This window comes from Dysidea avara, chromosome 6 (assembly GCF_963678975.1).
Source record: "Dysidea avara chromosome 6, odDysAvar1.4, whole genome shotgun sequence".
Lineage (NCBI taxonomy): Eukaryota > Metazoa > Porifera > Demospongiae > Dictyoceratida > Dysideidae > Dysidea > Dysidea avara.
The window spans coordinates 38,136,884-38,158,705 of record NC_089277.1 but is presented as its reverse complement, the minus strand read 5'-3'; the positions used below and the strand labels follow the sequence as shown (position 1 = coordinate 38,158,705).

The following is a 21,822-nucleotide window of genomic DNA, read 5'->3' as shown; positions in this document are numbered from 1 at the left end:
TCAGCTTCAAAAAAGTTACCCTATAGAGAGAGAGAGACCAGCTAGAAACAAGTCGCCCTGTAGAGAATTCAGCTACAAACAAATAACCCTGTAGATATTTCAGCTACAAACAGATCACCCTGAGAGACATCAGCTAGAAACAATTGACCTATGGAGAGTTCAGCTACAAAAACAAATCACCCTTTGGAGAGATCAGCCAGACAAAGTAACCCTGTAGAGAGATCAGCTAGAAACAAATCACCCTGTAGAGAGTGCAGCTACAAAGTAACAATCCTGTAGAGAGTTCAGCTACTGTATAAACAAGTTACTCTGTAGAGAGATTGGCTAGAAACAAGTCACCTTATAGAGAGATGAGCTAGAAACTAGACACAATGTAGAGAGTTCGGCTACAAGCAAATCACCCTCTAGAGAGAAAGCTAGAAACAAGTTGTCCTGTAGAGAAATCAGCTAGAAACAAGTCACCCTGTAGAGAGTTCAGCTACAAAATAAAATGTGACCGAGCCTGCGAAAACAGGACATGTGGGCACAAACTACACCCTGCCACACTACAGGTCATATCTCCTCAGTACTAGAGCAGAATATTTTCATTATGTAACTTGCATCATAAAGCCAATTCGATGCTTAACAAAAGCTGAAAATTGCATTTCCATAGCATAATGGTATAAAAGTTATGAGTGATGGAAATTTTAAAAAGTAGACAAAAATCATGTACCCACATGCCCTATTTTCGCAGGCCCAGTCACAAATCACCCTGTAGAGAGTTCAGTTACAAACAAATCACCAACCCTGTAGAGATTTCATCTACAAAAAAATCACCCTGTAGAGAGTTCAACTACAAACAGATAACCCTGTAGAGAGTTCAGCTAGAAATAAGTCACCCTGTAGAGAGAATCCTGTAGAGAGTTCAGTTACAAGTAAATCACCCTGTAGAGAGTTTAACTTCATTTCAAGTTGCCCGTAGAGAGATTAGCTGCAAACAAGTTATCCTGTAGGGAATAATTGACATGTAATAAATATATGTATACAATTTGTATTACGGATAAAATCAAAAAAATTATAGTTAAAGTATTAAAAGTCTGCGTTAAATTTTTTTCTTCTTCGATAGGTTAAACACAAATACAAAAAAGTGATATCTAATCCAAAACAGCCAAGCTGTAAAAAACGAGTGTGGCCCCAAAAAGGCTATGGTGATAAAATATGTGAAATCCTAGGAGGCAGCTAAGTAATGGCTGTGATGGTACTGTAGGTTAAAGGTAAACATTTTAATTACAACAATTCAGGTGAATTTGGTGCTACTTGTGCACTCTTTTTTACAGATTGGCTGTTTTGGATTAGATAATATTTGCAAGGCTTTCATAAAAAAATGTGAAAACATATTTTACACTGTTTTGCAAAAGTTTTATCCCTTGAAAATTTGGCTAGCTATATTATGGTAGCTGTTAACGTAATACTATTGTGACAAAAGGGATTTTCTACAAACATCAAACTTGCAACATTAATTTTGGTAATGCATGCCTACAGATTGGGAAAACCTATTGCTTGAGCTTTGGTCTGAAGTGAGAGAGCTACATATAGCACTGGAAGAATACTAAAATTTCCTGGATCAGGAAATATGCAGTACAGGGAAGAATTTCCTATAGACTTTCCTGGTTTTTCAGGAAATTCTATAGGAAATTCTGCCCTGTACTGCATGTTTTCTGATCCCTGGAAATTTTAGTATTCTTCCAGTGTAGTTTAGCAGGCGGAGGCTGTGTCCTTAATGTAAATTAAAGGGAAGGCTATACCTGATGGCCAGTAACCAATAAGTCCTGTTTGTGGCTTTCTATAAATAAATTAGTTACAAAAATAAAAGTATCATAATTAGCTATATGAAAAGATTGCTGCAGCAATTTTGTGATGTAAAGCATTTATAGTCAAGGGGAAGTAACTGTGGGAAGCCACAAATACAAGCTTGTTTGCACTTGCAACAATTCACTAAAGCACTTGAGTATATCTTTGTCAAATAGCAAGCACCTATTACCCCATCAGAGTACATAATGTAACTTCCCAAAATAACATATAATTAAGAGAACAAATTTTGACTGATGGCAGGTAAAACATACCTCCACAGCCCTATGGATCAATTTTTCAGAGCTTCTCGTAGATTGGAAATATTCAGTGAAGTGCAAGAACCACCTTTATGCTGTACAGTCTAATGAAAGATCATTCCATACAACTCATAAGAGTAATGAAACTAGGCCCTGGGAAAAGTTTGAAGTGCATGCAGTTAGCATGCTATTTCAGTAGGATCGTACTAATTAAATACCAAAATTGTTGGGATAAGTGTGTCTATTTTCATTGATAACTTTACTTACTACATCTTGCAGGAGTACAGTGAAACAAACAATTCCTACCCTGTGATAAAAATGATCCAATATGTGCATGGATTATTGGGTAGCCACCACCTTAAATACACTCCTAGTTGATAGAATTAGATGTGTGTGGATAATCTGTTTTAGTACAACAGTTATTATTTGCAACACCAACAAATATGTATGTGGTGCACATTTACAGGTTACTTATGTGGCAATTGTAACCAGACAGTTACTGCTCTACTTAACAAGTGCGTATCCTGTGGTCATGGTAATATTGCTCTCATCTTTGTTCTAGGTCAGTCCATTTGTTACTATTACTGTATCAATTGTGTTATTGCTCTTGTAGTTGCTGTGGATATTATTGTGATTACATTAATCCTACTATCATCTGTAACCATTTTCAGTTGGCTATATCCAGTATTGTTCTACTTACAGGTAAATAAAACAGTGATAAATGTACTGTATAGATGTTATTATGATAATAATGTTTCCCCAGATCACTCCATATATTGCACAATACTTTCCAGTCACGTTCAGTGCTGTTCAACCATATGTAAGTCACTAGCTAGTTAATGGGTAATATTGTACTGTTATATTTCCTATAGCTCCACTACATTAGCAGTGCTGCCAGTCTCTACTTCCCTTATGACTTTTGTATCTATCCTGGAATGACTTCACTAGTATCCTATAGTCTCCAATATACACCAGTTCTGCTGTTCTCTACAATTTTCTGCTGTATCTGGCTCCTCAGCAGGTATATATGTAATACGTAGTACTACCATTGCTGCATAATACACTAAAAAGTTTCCTGCTTGAAAAGACTGAGCATCAAATATTTTCCCATGAATAATTTAGAAACGTCTTTACAGAATGTTTTAAGAATAATTGAAAGCTGGGGAATTGTTATTAATGTAATTAAAGACTATGTACGTATGACCAAGTCAGACAAAACCAGTCTTAAGCCTGACAATACACATGTTTACTTAATAATTATTGTGTATCACCTTTTCTGTATAGGCTGTGTCAATTCTGTAAAATTCAGCAAAATGTCCCGGAATTTTTACACACTGTTTAAAGTTTGCTTATTAATTTATCATGTTCGTAGATTAAGTTATAACACTTCAAACTTTTAAATAGTAGTCAAAATTTGGGCTATAAGACTGGTTTGTCAGACCAGGTCACAAATGTTGAAGGAAAGTTGTGAGATGGTATGCTAATAGCCTTATTTTGCAAGAATTGTTTAGTTCAAATGGCATGGTGATTTTACTAGCATGGGCTAATAGCTCTCAGAGCATACATAGTTCTTATGTCATTATGATTCAACACGTAACAACAGAAAAGTTATGATTGGCCTGACACAGAAAGGATTATAACTAGTCTTCTTCGTTGATCTGACATTGTGTCAGATCAAAGTCAAAGTTGATCTGACATTGTATGGCAATGCTTAGTAGCATGCATAAGCATGCCAAGTTGGGGTATACCCCCTGAAAACAAAAATTGGATTTTCAAAGCTTGGATGTCAGTATTTTGACACCCAAACTCCTTCAGCAGCCATGCACTGTTATGTTGTTAAACCACACACATAATAAATCTGTAATAATAACATTATTATGATTTGATATGAAATTATCCAATGTGATGTTTTGTGACATGTATCTATATCAGCTATGGTTTTAACTGCAAGACATTTAAAACCCCTTTAGAAACCAGTAAAAGAGTGTGTTTAACATGTGGTAGAATGGTACACATTGCACTTCATTGAAAGGTGCAGGTTCAATTCCTGAAATAAAACTTTTTTTTTTGCTTTTTTGAACCTTTTAGGTACACCTTTTTAAAAGCTGTTTGATTGCTCTATTAGAGTCACTGACTATTCTATTAGAGTATATCGATCTTTTTTAGCAGAAATCGGTCGGCCATCCTTGACAGGTTCAGTAGGTAATTGGGCAGTCTTCGAGCCAATTGGTCGGTAAATGTCCGATGGCCGACCGTTATAATCCTCTCTGGCCTGACACCAACTGAAATCCAACACACATTACTTGGTATCCAATAATGTAATGTGGAATCTTGGTCAAGTCTGAAATCTCTGGTAAAATAGAATCCAAGTCCAATAATTCCTGTATATTCCTTGTGAATTATAAATCTCTTTGCTCTCTCATGAGGAGTGTACTTTTACCCTGCATTTCTGACATCAACTGTAATCCAGTCAAATGGTAGCTGCATTAAAATATGTGTAGCTAGCTATGCAAATTTAAATATGGAATACCGTAGACTCCGGTTATTAGGCACACATGGTTATTAAGCACATATTGCCTGTTAAGCGCATATGGTAGACTTGTGCTAGACACCTGTTTGTTAAACGCATATGGTTGAAATCACCTCTGCCACCTTGTATTACATAGAATTGTTGTCAGAACAAATCAGACATGTCACAGCACACTCGATGCCTCACCAGGCCCGTGTCTAGCAGATACTTCCGTCTGTAATAACAAAAGCTGTAGCTACTACCTGACTTCTAAGGATTTCTGTTTCCATGGCTGAAGCAAATATTAACTGGTGTTGAAAACTGTAGTGGGCACAACTAATGCCCTCCTAGCAGAAATTCCTTACTGCAACTTATAAACGCATGCGCTTAACAAGCATAGTAAATTTCACAAATAATTATAAGCGCATGCGCCTAATAACCAGAGTCTACAGTATTAATTTGGAATCTGGAATCTTAGTGTGAAATCCAGATCCTTTGTAAAAAGATTGGTGATATTTTGCATCTTACATGCAATTTTTGGGTGGTGTCAGATGTAGAATTGAGTTTTTAATTCTAGTCATTTTGTACCACATTAAACCTACTAATGTCCCTATTGAGGCAGTAATTAAGTTACTATAATATTAGATAAAGTACTTAGCAGTTAGCACTACAGTATAAATAAGTTACTAACCAATTTTTAATGTAGCAGTCTTAGTTGTGTTGTTCCTGAGTCTACTCAATGAATGACATAAGATGATTAGAATACGTACCTTGCCCAAATGATTGTAATAGAATGTAGTTTTTAACAATCATTTAGTCAATGCTCTGCATCCCTCAGTGCAATCAGTCAAAGCATATCGTAAATTGGTTGGCCATCAAAGGCATGAGAAAACTGCCTTCCCATGATATTTCCAGGGCAATAATATTATACCTGAGCAGCACTTTGAATGTGCATGCCAAAATGGTATCGTACAGTATGGTATGGTAGTACTGTATATTAGAGGTCATGGAGGTTTGGGTTTTCTTGCCCAACAATACCACCCAAAACAGCTTCACCTTTCCTTTATAACACAGTAGCAGGGAGTCAGAAACATGTGATTAAAAAATCTGTTGAATGCAGAAAAAATCCCACACCATGCAGGTTGTGACTATCCACCGACAACTTGCAGTTTAGGAAAGTGCTTGAGGAGCCACACAGCCTGGGACCAAGCTGCATTCCGTAAATGCCTTTAGAACACCAGTAAACATTTCCAACAAATTTCCATGAAGTTATTAAAAATTTCTATTTAACAGAATTTTATGCTGACTGGCTAACTAGCTGCAATTAACTAACTGATGCTTTCAGACAAGCACTACTTGACAATGGATAAGGCTACAGGCTTGATTTCTTCACTGTGTGACATAGCTTCATCCTGAAATGTGTCTTTTTGCCAACTGCAGTATGTGCAATGCATACATCATGGACTTCCATTTATTCTTCTTTGTGTCCCAGTTCTTTTCACTGACAATGCAAGGGGTTAATTTGCAATAGCATGGCATGGCTTCCTATCACATTTTTTGCCCTTGTTTCCATAGTGACTGGATTGATTTGTGCTGTTCTTCATTATAATGATGTGTAACAGGTGGAACATAGTACGTAATGGTCTCTTCACTTTTCAGTAATTTATTGTTGGGTTGTGCATTCAGATGCAAAATTAATTTTATGGCATGCTCAGTGCCATTATTTCTATTGATTCCATATGCGTGGATTTGGTACTCATGATTATGTTATAAAAGCAAGTAAAACGAAAAATTAATTTGGAATTTTAGATTTGATTAGGGATCAACAAAAAGTAATGAAACAATGGACGTCTAAAATGTAGTGAAACAAGAGAGCACAAATAATTCCCTAGTACATAATTCATTAGAATGTGCAGACTGTTTAAAAATTAGTCACTGAGTGAAGTGTTGCTGTTCAATAATATGTACCAGTGTTTGAAGTGTGGTAAACAATAGGTTATACTGTTTTGCACATATGTGACTGAATTTTGGAAAATCACCCATATGGGCACATGTGAAATAATTAGAATTTCATGTTTAGTGGGTTGCTAATAAGAGCAGGGCACAGTTTTTAAAACATTTAAATAATTTTCTTTTAATTCAAGGTATTAACAATGGCCTAAAACCATCAACAAGTAGATTTGCACTATAAAGTTTGTGATTTAATCATTAAATATTTTAGGTGGCAAATGCACCCATATGGGTGATTTTCCAAAATTCGGTCGCTTATATAACTTGCATTGTGTAGGTGTAAATTACTTACAACTACAGTACCGCCCAGAGGTAATGTTACAATCCCTCGCAAGTGCTCAAATATAGGCCACAACTCGACACGACGCACGACTCACGTGCAAAGGCACGTGGTTACTGGAGAAGTCACCCGAGGGAACTCACATGTCGCGGCTACACATGGTGAGTTAGTTAGCACACACATACCAAAGAAATCGCAGGTCGAAAATTGGCTACATGAGTGTCAACTGCTCGCGAGTGTAATGTTACCTCTGGGTGGTACTGTAGGTTGGAGAGATCAAATGTTGTTCTATTGAATAATCCAAACTGGAAGTCTGTGTGTTGTTGTGGTGAGGATTTATAAGTGCTTATTGAAGTGTGTTCTAATGGCAACATACTCCACAGTCTGTGAGTAAGGATTAAATACCCACTGCTATTACTGCAGATGTTGATGACCTCCCTTGTTTTTTAGTTAACTTTTATTTCTATGATCCTACTAAAATGTAAAATTCCTAATTTCCTTACAGTCTTTTAGTTTAATTTTTTGTGGTTAATCATTGCATACCACATTGCAAGAAAGAATGACACCACATCCATTAGAAAATTAATTTGGTGATTGATTGTGTACCCCAAAAATTAATTACTGAACGTGAAGGACCATTCCACTTTGTTTTTAAGCTTTACCCTACCCATTAGACAGCGTTACATATGTACAGCACATAATTATGAACAATAGTATGAGAAACAACTCTGCAATCAATGCAGCTGCTATGGAAACTACATATGATTATAACCAGCTGTACTGAAACCATCATGCTGTATCTGCTGCAGTTGGCAAAAAGGCACATCTCAGGCTGTAGCGACATTGAAAAATGAATAAATCAAGCCCATAGCCATATCTATGTGGAATTATGTTTGGCTGGAGGCATAAATCAGGCAGGTGGGAAGGCAGGCAGTCAGTCAGTCAGTTAGCAGAAAATTCAGAAATTTTAAAAATTTCCTGAAAACTTTTTAGGGTTGCTCTGAAAACATTTTACACTTACATATAAATTATATAACCAACGCTGTCTTGAAGGAAAGCCGAGGCTGGTTTAGAGTGGTATTTTTGGTTAGAATAGCCCAAACCTTCACGATACAGTACTACTCTATTGTATGATATGCAAATGAACTATATTAAGGCCAATATACATACCAAAGTGATCTTATTCTCCACAGATTTTTCACTGTCTGGCCCTCGCAGTTCAGAAAAAAATGATAATATATGAATTTTCTGTAATTTTTACAGCTGTACCTGACTGTTTTATTAGACACTCTTGATGGATTTATTAAAGTATCTTGATCTTTATAATTGCAGGAGCTATTACTGTACCTTGCATTATTAATTTTCATCTAGTTATAGAAAGTTCTACAACATTTCTATATCATGGAGTGGAGTGTGGCTACTGATATTATTATTGTTCACTGATGTAGTGAACACTTCAGTGTCTATACTGAACTGTCCCATATTGCGGGATAGTAATGGAAAGAAGTCAATGGTAAGATCTTGTGGTAATTATGTATTTCTATTCCTTGTTTCTAATTTATATAGAGATGGTTTGTAGATGGTACAGTTGAGTGCTTCTCAGGAGGTCATGCTGGTCTAGCAACATTTGCCATATTAGTATTGATAGTGTGTACACTACTGATAATTACTCTGGTGGTGGTTGTATTGGGAAAAGTGAAGGTATGTGTAACATACAACAGTACAGTAGTACTGTATATGGAGGTTTGCACTCTCTCACAAAAATACTGACAAGAATTAAATTAGCCTAATAATACCTTCATGGAGGTTGGTTAGGTATAATAAAGTCTTAAGTGCCTTCAGTACAACCCGAAGCACTTTCAATAGGTTACTATGACATCGTTAAAGTAGATTTTTTCTTCTGACTGACCACTTGTAACTGACTGCCTATTTCCATCAGACAAGCATAATTCAATAATGGCTAAGACCCTCTTTTGTGTCTTTAGGCATGCGTACATCATGCCAGAATAATTTTTGGAATAATTGGTGGTAAAAAGAATCAGGAAATAATTCCGGAATAATAGAGTGATCTTCAGGAATAATTAATTAGAGTTCAGACATTTTTTGTGTAATGATTCATAAAGGAACATCCATAATCATTACTAGCACAAAATCGGGCAAGAAGATCAAGATACTCTAATAAAGCAGTCACTTACCCTAATAGAACAGTCAGACAAGTTTAGTTGTGACTGCTCTATTAGAGTATCTTGATCTTTGGGTATAGTTTTTATGCTTGCAAGTGGTTATATTTTCAGCCGCAGTAGAATATCGATTTGGCTTTTAAAATTCCAGGAATTACTCCAGGAATATTTAGGAATAATTTTGGGAATAATAGGTGAATAAAAAAGAATTGCCAGAAGGAATAATAGGTAATTTAAAAGGCATAATGTACTCAAGCCTATGTGACTTTTTGAATTGATTGCAAAGGCATTTTTCATACCATTCTTCATTTATAACACTGTGTAATGGCCATGAGCTGAACATACAGTAGCTGAAAATGAAGCGTAACGGCCACTTCACATTCAGTACCTGATAGTGAGTGCGTGCATTCAGGTCAGCACAAAATTAATCTATGATAATGTGTGTCTGGTGCCATTCTCTCTTTTGATGTTGTATGTGCTGCTGGGTTCACAATTAATTATTATGTTACAAAAAGTAAACAAACAAGAACAAGGAAAATTAAGAAGTTAAATTTTTTCACACCGTAGAAAGGCTTGTGGCAATTATGCCATCATAATTTCAAGTTTAGTAGGCTACAAAAGTATCAACATTATGCCAGCATAATAGGATGATTTTCAACAGTTTCAATCAGTTGCAATGTATGCACTAAAAAGACAGCAGAGCAAAATAGTACACTACATGTTTCTCTTTTTTGGTAACACACCATTTATCTGGAGCAAGATCCCATTTAATATTCTATCCTTATCTAATCATGATGCTTTTTTTCGTGCTGTTAAGAATTTTTTTTGGTGCCATGTAATATTATTTTGTGTGTACTTTGTTTTCATGTTGTAAGTAAATGTGTTTTCTGTGTGTTGATTGTGTGTTTTTGTTTTGCATTTTGTATGTATGTACGATTTGTGGAGAACCACCCTTGTGCACCCTTCCTCTTTGGACTGTTCTAATTGTATAATAGGTGACTGCTCTTTTAGAGCGTTTCAATATGGCTAATGTCCTGGACATTTTGGAGAGAAACTTTTAAAGAGAGAGGATAGCAAATAACCTTACTTATAATAAGTGGATTTGGATCTTGCATATATGTACCAGGTGCAGAAGCTAGGCTGATACTGTCAGAGAAGCATAAAATTAATGCACCTTTGTCCTTGCTGCCACTGTTCAACAGTGTCAACATCAACAATAATTATACAAAATACTATTATGACTAATTACTTTAATATAATTAATTTTGTTTATGTGGTGAGTCACTGGCAGCACGTCTCAGTGGCTTTCAGACTTTTCAGTATAAATTTTTTAAAGTACTGAAAAACAATAATAAATGATAATAAATAGCAAGCACAGATTACAGTAGCTTCAAGCATTACGAGTAGTGCTACTTGACAGATATTACATATTTTTGTCCAATAATTTAGTAAATTCAGACAGGTCACATTTGCAGCTCCTGCAGCCAGACAAAGAAAGTTGAAGGTCTGAAATATTTCATGCAAGGGTTTATGGCCTAGACCTCTCCAAGAGCAGGAATTTTCTTTGTAGGTTTAAAAGAGAAATTGTGCCTGATCCAATGATGGTCGAACATTGGTAGTGTATACTACCCCACACTGTTAAAATGAGGTGTTACAGGTACACCCATCGTAAAGGTGTTCATGTACACCCATGGTATTTACAACACCCTAGGGGAGTATTGTAGCACTAGGGGTGTTGTTGAACACCACAAATATCATTTTACTCCCCAATAATAGCTAAGCCACTGTAAGGATGTTTGCCTACACCTAGGTATATTGAAACCCACAATTGGATGCTTCTATTGAAAATTAGGTTATAAGTACAGTTTGCTAACTTCTATAAGAGTGACTTGGAAACAACTATGTGGTAAGTATAAGGTGTTGCAAATATATTATTGCGTACTGCTAATGTGCTTTGTTGTTGGTAGTCATTGAGTATAAATTGAAATCAACATGAAGGTTACTGGAATGCTATAGCAAGCCTACATTTCTTTTCAACAAAATTCCACCATGGAGAGCACTAGAACATCTTTAAAGTGTACCGTGACACCTTTATAGCTATTCCTAGAACACCCTTAGGGAGTATTGCAATGCCCTTGTAACACCTTTTAGTTGCTCCTAGAGCACCCCTGGGGAGTACTACAACTCACTTCAAAGGAGTTTAATTTACACAGCAGTTAGAACTCCCCCAAAGGTGATTGGATTACACCCTATTTTTAACAGTGCACCGATCAGTACTATTAACATTGACTTTGATTCATTGTAATACTAGAGATATTGTATTGCACAAGTTTATTTGTAATGTTCTAATAGAGCACACATTTTTTCCAAGGATTTCTAATAGAACACACATAAAATGTTCCATTGGTAGATCTATGAAATTATGAATTGAGTAGATTTTAGCTGAAATTTTCATTTGTAAGGTAGCGACTAAGTAAGGTGAACAACTGTAATGACAGCAGCTCAGTAGTTAAGGATTTGGGTGTCTAGTATGGAGGTCCCTGGTTCAAACACTGGTAAGCTTTTTCAACAGTTTTCATGCACCTCTTTACCACACAATGACTGTTCAATTAGAGCATTTTGACCCCATGATTTACAATTATTTGGATTTTACCTTATAACTCTACAGCTGTTAATCCGATTTCTTTTAAACGACAAAAGGTTTGAGCTATGGTGGTTAACTTATACGCATGCTGATTGTTAAGCTATTCCCATAAATGGTTAACCCTGTAGGCATAACAGCAAGTATATCTTTTTAAATACAAACAATCGTCTATAGCTCTAAGGCTGTTTATTAGATTTACACCAAGCTTGGCAGATGACTGTGTTGCAATATATTCTTAAAGTGAATAAAAGCTCAAGAAAATCAAGTTATGTATTTGCATTTTATAATGGTTGCTGTAAAGTGGGCAAAATAATAATCTAAGCTCCCCCAAGCCCCCTAAACAAAGAAAACAACGAAGCAATTAAGCTGAATTTTTAATGTTCATATTTCACGATTGCATTAGACAATCTTGCTCACATTTTCTATGTGGGGAGCTGAAGGTTGTGGACATTTACAGTATAAAAATGGTTCCAATTTGAGGAGGGAACACGGAGTTACATATGTGTAAAAATCATGCTTATTTTTTTCCTGTAAATATGCTCATCATGTGGCGCGCCAGCTTCTTGGCCACACGGTACACTATACCATGTATCTTGATACATGTAAATACCATGAGCCCAAAAATTACACAAGATACAAATGTGTCTGTGAGGTTTGGTTAACACTAATGGCACTGCTTCCACCTCAACATCCCTAAAAATATATTATGTTGACAAAAACTAAGGGAGTCACCCTCCACTCAGCTACAACAAGATCAACAGTGGGATGGAAGACTTCTAGGATTTAGAATTTAATCAAGAATGTCAGAGGCACCATAAAACCAGAAGAAACCCAAATTATGTACAGCATAACTAGCCTTATCCAGTGCACTTCTTACTTGTAATTTAAATACATGAATAAAGTAAATGTATACACTGTAAAAACAAAGGTGTTCCAAAACACCTTTTTGGGTGTCCTAACTACTATGTTTCTGGGGCTCTCTTGTGTATGTTTTATTACACTTCATCAGGGTGTTACAAAACTCCCACTAGGGTGTTAAATAACACCGAATACTAAAAAGGCTGACCCTTTGAAGGGAGGGTACTGGGATAGGTGTCACAGGTTGCTAAGAGGATTACCATCTCTAATGTCAAAGGAAGTCTATATACCTATTCATAACACATGTACAATACATAACATAGCTACATGCTTTCATTTATACCTTGTTTATAATGGTTAGTATTTTGTATTAATAATCTAACAACCAAGCATCACTTTTGATTGTGGATTTCCACCAATTTTGATAAAACACCCTAATGGTGCAAAGAAACACCCCTAAAGGTGTGGGTGTAATATAACACCCTATTTAGGGTGTAATATAACACCCTATTTAGGGTGTAAATAAACACCTCCATTTTTATAGCGTTTATATATATCTAGGGTTGGCAATGAAAAATTAACCTCTATAGTTTCTCCTCCAACTCTGGGTGATCAATCCTACCAAATTCTACATCAAAACTGTAGGCTAATATTATGACAATTCCTATTACTGTTCCTGTAATGTGCATTTTCATTTTTAATAAAAATGGACAGCGGCATCAGCATGCTGTTTAGCGAGTTTCAATGTTTCCATGAATGATAAAAAGAATGGTGATCATAATACATTTGAAAATGGATGTGTATTGTTGGGGGTAACAGATGCTATGAGTTTATAAATCATAGCGTGAGTAGCTTATGTTGACATGCGAACACTAAAGCTCCACTTAATAAGGTATCCAAAAAGGTGTCTGAGAGTTAGTATATCAACCTTGCACTTTGTTAAGTGAATTTGAGTGAGTTGATTTTTTATTAAAGAACTGTAAAGCACCGCTTTAGCAAAATTTGAAATACAGTGAATCACCTATAATTATTATTATAATCAGTAATTGCATTTGTAGAGCACTCCACGCAATAATAAAGAAAAGCAATGGACAACATTCTGCCCATTTTATGGATATGAGCCAAAATTTAGGACATGCCTATATCCCAAATGAAAGGCATTTGCTCTCTACCAAACCTACAGTTTAAACCTACAACACTTGTAGGCTCCATCCCGGGAGTTACAATTTAATTTAAAGGGGGTCAGTTTTTTCATTGCCAACCCTAGTATATATTGTCTTGTATCATATTCAGCTACAACTATGCCATGCTCCATGTTATTGTTAAATGTGTGTCTGGAAAATACAGCACAAGGGGGTGTGTTGAGGGGCAAATACAGCACGAGGTGAAGCCGAGTGCTATATTTGCCTAGAGACACCCCCAAGTGCTGTATTTTTGGTACACACAAGCATAGGTGGTGCGTTAAGTATTATACTGTACTTCCTGGTCATCTGGTTCTCAGCAATTTTATCTAGTACTCAAGCCACTGCAATTTTTGGTGATCAGGATATCAGTAAGTGTTTATGTAACCTATTTCTAGTTGTAGAATGAACTAATAGGATTAGTTTGGCTAGTTTTAGTGATTTACAATGTCACGCACGTGATCAATCATCTTAGTGTAGTCGTGTTTAAATAGCTTTATGGTCACATGATCAGTAAGTGCTTATACAACCTATTTCTAGTTGTAAAACAGACTGGTAAGATTAGTTTGAGTGGTTTAGGTCTGAGCCTATTATTGTTTGGAAATTTCCTATTATGCTTTTAAGCAATGCTCCAAAATTTCCCCTATTATACTCTAATATGCCCAGTTGTGTCCCATTATGCTCCAGATATACTTATATAAAATTGTGTTTTGAATGCTCTATTAGAGTATCTAATGCATCTGTGAAAGATAATTTCAACATGCAGTGACTGTTCTATTAGAGTATATCGATCTTCAACTAATCTTTTCTTTACAGTGTAGCTGTAATTCTGATTTGTACCGTGTTTGCACACTATCCCATTCTGCATCATGCAAAATAGGAAAAGTTTTAGCTTTTCTGAAAACCAATGCTGCCTATTGTGCTGGCATTATGCTATTATCCCCCAAATTATGCTGGCATAATCAGTGCAGACCTAGGATGGTTTTAGTGATTTACAGTGTTATGCATGTACTTTCCTGGTGGGTTGTTTTTGTAACCTTCCTTAAATAAATTCTCCACATAACTGTACTGTATCTGCCCAGCTGTGCTGTATTTGCCCAATTAAGGTACTATATTTGCCCAATTACAGCAGCTGTATAACTGTTCTGTATGACTCATACAGCAGTTATGCTGCTAATTTGTACTGTATGGGCAGTATGTATAATACAGTACAGGAATCACTTTGATCCTCCCACACAAAGTACAATATATGTGACATAAAATTACTTTTGTAGAATGCTTTTTTTTACCCAATGTATTTCAATGTGGTTTTCTCAAAAACAGATTTATGCAAACTAGTAGGGTTTTCGCTCAGCGGGTCACATATTATATATATATATGGCATATCATTTTGATACAAGATAGGAAACACACCGTGTATGCAGCCAAAGTTATGGAATGCAGATCTTCGCTGCATAGATGGTGGGTAGTGAGACTGAGCCATAACAAAGGTACGTATACACACTACATTAATAAATTCACTTTGTGAAGAGAAAAACTCTATGGGAGAGCTACCTGAGAGCTATTCCCTTTTCCTGATAGTATCAAGTACAGTGAGATACAACTGCCACTGCATACAGACAGCAACACAGATAACTATTTTCTCAAGCCTTACTTGCTGCATATCAAAAATATGAGAGTGTAACTTTAGGTTTGAATGATCATGCAAGCTTTCAATTGTCATCATCATAAAGGGTGAATAATTGGTAGCTGCCATGTATCAGAGTCTATACACCAAGGGAACTTCCTTTACCATCTATATCATGACTGAACATATTGTAAGGTCACAAGTGGCCCAGATAGAGCAGTAGTTAAAATAAGAGACAAACCACAAAAGTATGTTAAAAATGGTGTTGTTTCCAAAACAAAAGAAAGCATTCTGCTAGTTACTAATAATTTTGGAATGTGTCCATGTACACATGCATGCATATAAATGCTTCATAATTATAAAGGCATGACATGGTCACACAAAACATTTCCTACATGAATATTTTTTAGGAATTTTGATTGTAGTAATTGACTAATTGCTGATTAAAAACAGGCCACATAATATTGCAATGAAGCACTTACTAGCTATGATGTATTAATTTTGTGTTATGATTTGGTCTAATAACAGAAAATCAAAGGTTGTTTAAGATTACGACTATGGACTGCTATGTTTGAGAAACTACTACAAGAGCCTTTTGTTGATCAGTATTACTGGTGGGCACCAACTGAATTAATAAGAAGACTACTCTTCATTATTTTGATCACAGCCTTTCCTGGAAACTTGGTATGGTACATTATTGTCAACACCACTGTACTTTGGTAATTATGTCTAGATTCCAGTGATGTTACTGGTGATGATTAGTGTGGCAGTATACATGTATATTCAACCATACCAAGGATTGTGCACTAATATCTTAGAGGTTGTTTTATTGGGAGATATTTTGCTTATGGTAATGATCACATCAACTGATCATTTCAAGGTAATAACTATACAAGTATTAACTAGTCTATGATCCAGTTTGTTACAGACAACTGCAGTGTTTGATAGTGATCATTCCTTTAGTATTGACCAGTGTGGTAATGTGGACCAGATCAGTGAACATGCTGCAGTCTTGATCCCATTTTATTTTTTACCACTGATGACATCATTTGTTCTTATTGCAAAGGAGATTATTAGTAGGGTGAAGACAGTGCTGAGTAACAGGTTGGTTGTAGCTATTGTCATATATTTTGATTTAGTTGTCCATGTTCCGTTATTTTCCATCATTGTGTTACATAGTAAGCAAAGATGCTCACAGGATGTATGTGACTCCCTGAGCAATATCATCCCTGTAGATATTATAGTTTGCACCATAGTAGACCACTGGCTTGTACTTGTACATCAACAGCTGAGCTGCAGTATATGGTTACCACGAGAAAAGTAATAGGATATAGGGTGGAGACCAGTTTCACAATTCTCTAATTCTTGAGACGTTTTCATGGCTGCAGTCACATACATAATAAAGCAGTCATATTATGTCTAATAGAATAGTAATATACTCTAATAGAGCAACCAATTACTCTAATAGAGCATTAGTAGCAGTTATCTGACCCATTAATTTTATCTGCCCCTCATTTATCCGAAACTGGGAGTGATTGATCTATTAACATATTTTGAGTACAGGTGTATGTTCTATTTCTACTGTTTTGTCACATTTATTGTTCACACCAAGCTCTGGTATATCACTACAGGTCACCGGAAGCTTGTACAGTAAACAAGAGGACGGAGTTGAGTAAACATGTGTAGTGTATGGTTTAGTTGCTGCTTTAATTATAATGCAACTTTTCAAGAATGTTATATGTATAGTGTCAGTATTAAGTGGTACGGGAAAAAATTATTTCTGTTTGTAACTGCTGTGTTAGGTTGTTTCTTTGTACAATTCATGAAAGCTGCCATAAAGGTGACTTAAAATTTTGGATACATACACAGAGTTACAGGATACACTTTGCTACTTCACAATTTAATTGTTTACTACAATACATGTTTTTCTACAGATAATGTTTACTACAGTTCTTGTTGTTTACTTGCAGGGAAAGTTTGACAACCAACAACCACTACCCAAGTTCTAGTTGTATGATCAATGGTCCCACAGGCCACTCTTTTGAATTGAAATTTAACTCAATAGGAGAATTGACATGGCAGCTACAGTAGTATTGCCTCAGCATCAACACTATGAAGAAACACAATTATAATAACAATATTATAGACTGTGAGTAACATGTGTAAATATTGTATATATTTATCAGTCATTATATGTACACACGAGCAGTTAGTGTATATAGTACCATGCATGGGCGTGAGTACTTGTTTGGTAGCTAAAGCAGTTCCATGCACTTACAGTCAATTTCAGATTGCTTGTGATACACAATTGAACAATGTGTACAGATGATTTGTGAATAGAATGGTGCAAAGTTTTATGCACAGTGTTTAAATGTGCTGAATTCAATATATACATAATCATAGCTCAGTATGCATTGTCTGATGATTAAACTGGCAAGTAACTTGGTGTATAAGAAACAGAAGTAGCCTATGTGAGCAAATTGTTTAGTTTTATTTTGTAAACAATCTGATTGATGAGATTTCCATATACAGTACCACATAAATAACTGACTAGATCTGCACAAATCCAAAGACTAAACTGAACAGCAAGCTTGAAGTGAAGAGCTAATAATTTTTGGACTATAATTGTGACCGGATGTTGGAAAATCAATCTTAATGTCATGTGTGAAATACATAGAAATGCAAATTTTTATTTGTTATACGTTAAGTTACTTATTAGTGATTCTAATCACTGTAAAGCTGATTGAAAGTATGGAATACCATATTTTGATTGAGTTGTAAAATGTGACACTAAGGCTGATTTTCCTAAATCCAGTCTAGTATACAGTGGTCAACATTGCCAGGGAATAATGGTAACCAGTGCTTTCCTCGAATTGTTAAATAACGTGAAGGTATTTCTGGCATAATTACAGTATAAAGACCAGACGCATGAGGGGAGGGTGGCTACAATTATGAACAATCAGTTTATAGACTGCCTCTCCCTATCCGATCTAAATATTTTAAGTTTAACTTACTAGCTGCTGTTTCTTGTTTGTTTCTATAAACTATGTTGCTATAGCAGTGTGATCAACATTACTTTACAATAATATTAACACTTTTAATAGAGAGCATTTAGCTAGGCCATTTCTACGTACTGTCTCAATCAGTTACAATAACACTTATGACTGCTTTATTACAGTGTATAGACTTTTAATATTACAATGCATGACAGCACTATTATATATATATATATATATATTTGTTAATGTACAAACTCAATCATGAGTAGGGACCCGCCGATTATGCTCATAATTTTACCTATTATGCTATGCTGCACTGCTCAAAAATTTACCTATTATGCTTAAATTTATGCTCAATACTTACCTATTATGCTCAAATTATGCCCAATTATTTATGCCTCAGTTCTCATGCTCTAGTAGGCATTCCAGCGCAATTTTGAAAGTTCTGAAAATCGAACTTTTTATGTGCTGAAGATATAGAGTATTGATTGCCGATCTCAAATATATATAGTTTATTAGGGTGGGTGTGGCTACGGGAATGCGCACGAAGATTTTTTTGCGAAAAAAGGTGCAATTTTTCTCCGCGATTGCCCATATATTTTGTACTAAAAAATGGCACAATTGAGTTTTGTGAAACTTATTGTTGTAGCTGTAGCTGTATCCAAGCTTGTACGTTGATGAAAAGTGGTCTAGGGTTTGTTGACATGGCGAAGACAGTGGTGACATTGTTTTTAGCTCATATGGAGCTCTAAGGTGAGTTTTAAGTCACGTATTACTTTAAAACTTGGCTTTTGTGTTTGTTATATAGCTATATAACTAACCTATACTCAAGCCTCAACTTATAATAAAACGTTTCTTGTATGTCAAGACGACAAGAGTAGTATTATGCATTATTTTAGCTAAATTGATTTGTATTCAGTAAGCCTTAGGCAGTTGCCTGTGAGCCACGCAATATATCAACAGCGGATTCTCTCATTAAACTGAAGGTAGCTATATCGTGACTGCTTAAAATGATATAGCTGTTGCACTGGTAGCTAGCTACATGGCTTCAACGCAGAGATATTTCTACATGGCATAGCCACTTAGCCAATGTATTATCATTGGCTATTCATGGGGCACTTTGATGTTAAGCGCGCAATTATTCGCACAGCTCAAAGAAATGCCGCGTCGTCTCCGTGTATGCTGTATACCAACCACTATAAACTGGCCATGTAGTCTATGCATTTGGCAGGCTAGATCATGAGGCATGTTTGTGTGTATGAGTACTGTACTTTTTTTTGTAACAGCCATTACAATTACATGCCACAATCTATGTATTGCTCAGTTATACTAGTTCTCATTTATGTTATGGTCTCACAGATCAGATATGGCACTATCAAAACCACTTAGTGCAGCTAAAGGATATCATTCACCTTGTAGTCAGCCCTCAGTCACAAATGAAATGGTGCTTGATTTAATTGGTGCTATGAACTGTAATTCAGATTACACATATTCAACACTTAGAGAATGGCTTCTGGAACAGTTTGGTGCACCATGTGCAAAGGAAAACTTTCCTTCAGTCAGTGCAATTCGCCAAAGTGTGTTACGTGTTTCTGCCAAGTTATGCAAGCTGAAGAAAGAAAGAAACTCTCAATCAAAATTAGAAAGGATTCAAGCATTTTTGCAAGATGAATACCATTTACCACAGACCTGTGACAAAATCACAAAAGCTGCTGATTCACCGATGGGAGATAAGTCATTGTACATGCATTGTGATAAAGTACTCCAGAATATCAATGTTGAGCTCTGCAGAAATTTAACTCAAAGTCAGTTAGACAATGAAGTCAAAGAAAGGAAGCTAATGCAGCTAAGGCACAAAATGTATTCAATGCATCGAAATACTTCAAAGAAATTCATTCGTAAAGAAGACACAATTGCTCTCCAGGCAAGGAAAATCAGTGAACAGGTTGACACATTGAAGTGCTTGAATGATGAAGTGACAAGTTTGAAACCACAGGTAGAAGAGCTTCAAAGGGATAAGGAGAAATTACGACACAGAGTGGCTTATTGGAAGAAAATGGTTGTTGATCTTAAGGAGGCATATGAACACCAAGCAGATGAAAATATTGCTCAACATCAGCAGCAATCGAGTAAGCTGACTGAAAGGTTGGATCACCTTGAGCAAGAAAACACCAAACTGAAAGAAACAGTTGAGACTATTCTAGAAGACAGCCCTGATCTGCATGTGACAACTTTTCAGAATGGGAGGTATACAGATAATATCCGTGCTTGCTGTTATGAATTATTATCATTAAATGTCGGAATCAAAAGAGTTGCTCCTATTATAATGACGGTATTGAAGAACCTTACAGATTTATCAATTGATAAGTTGCCAAGTAAATCTCTTCTTTGCAATATGATGGTTGAATGTTTGACATTAGCTCATGCTCAATTGGGAGAGGAATTGTCTTATGATGATAAGAATAATTACACAATTCAAAGTGATGGAACCACCAAATTTGGAGAACACTATGGTACATTTGACATTGCAACAGATAATAACACTTACATACTTGGCATCCGCCATGTTTTTTCAGGATCAGCCCAAGATACCTTAGATACCTTGAAAGAAATTCTAGAAGATTTAGATTTGGTTCAAGCAAAATTAGAATCTGCAAAGGTTTCATCCAAGATCATTGTGAAATTAAAGAATTCCATGTCAGATCGGCATGCAGCAGAGAAACATTTCAATCAGTTACTTTCTGAGTATCGCTCTGATATTTTACCTGACGTCTTCGCTGGTTGGTCAAGTTTAAGAGATAAGGAAAAAAAGCAAGTGATAAGAATGAACAATTTCTTCTGCGGCCTGCATTTCTTAGTTACACTGGCTGATGCTGCTGAAGCTACCACGAAACTGTGGGAATTAGTTGACGGTGATGGTAAAGCAAGTGCTACATCTGGAACCCAACGTCTAATTCGGACTGCTTGTAAGGCGTTCACTCATAGGGGTTCTGAACAAGCAGGATGCTCAGCTTACTTTCGTTCATACCTACGAGACAAGGGAATACACAGAATTCCCCTTGCTCCATTTCGTGGTAACCGCTTTAACATCATTTTTTATGATGCTGCTGGAGTGTACTACCTCAAGCAGCACATGGAGGATTATTTGAAGCATAGTCATGGCCAACTGAACAAGTTATTACAAGCTGTCTTGTCAGATCTATGTGTACCAACCTTTGTTGCTGGCTGCAAAGCACTAGGAATCATTGATAAGGTAGTGACTGGGCCTCTGTGGCGGCACCTTGTGCATTCATCTGTTTCAGTTTTGGAAATGAGTGATACGTATTCTAAAATGCACACCTTGTTCAAAAGGTGGGGTGAGGATGCACAAGGTGTTCTTAATGGAGAGCAGGGTTTATTTAATAATGACCGGGGTGTGGATGATGTTGTGGCAGACAAATTATTTCA

At 36.1% G+C, this 21,822-nt stretch overlaps 1 protein-coding gene across 1 annotated transcript in view; it reads left to right on the top strand.

The window, feature by feature from the left end:
- The window catches only part of LOC136259464 (uncharacterized), a 45,070-nt gene extending 27,498 nt beyond the window's left edge, over window positions 1–17,572 (top strand). The window contains exons 5-15 of the mRNA XM_066052949.1: window positions 2,554–2,649; window positions 2,701–2,789; window positions 2,851–2,907; window positions 2,960–3,108; window positions 8,258–8,399; window positions 8,453–8,587; window positions 15,905–16,060; window positions 16,110–16,256; window positions 16,305–16,480; window positions 17,008–17,043; window positions 17,347–17,572. Coding sequence (XP_065909021.1) covers window positions 2,554–2,649; window positions 2,701–2,789; window positions 2,851–2,907; window positions 2,960–3,108; window positions 8,258–8,399; window positions 8,453–8,587; window positions 15,905–16,060; window positions 16,110–16,256; window positions 16,305–16,480; window positions 17,008–17,043; window positions 17,347–17,467 — 1,304 coding nt within the window. The 3' untranslated portion in view covers window positions 17,468–17,572. The remainder of the gene's footprint in view (window positions 1–2,553; window positions 2,650–2,700; window positions 2,790–2,850; window positions 2,908–2,959; window positions 3,109–8,257; window positions 8,400–8,452; window positions 8,588–15,904; window positions 16,061–16,109; window positions 16,257–16,304; window positions 16,481–17,007; window positions 17,044–17,346) is intronic.
- The last annotated feature ends 4,250 nt before the right edge of the window (window positions 17,573–21,822 follow it).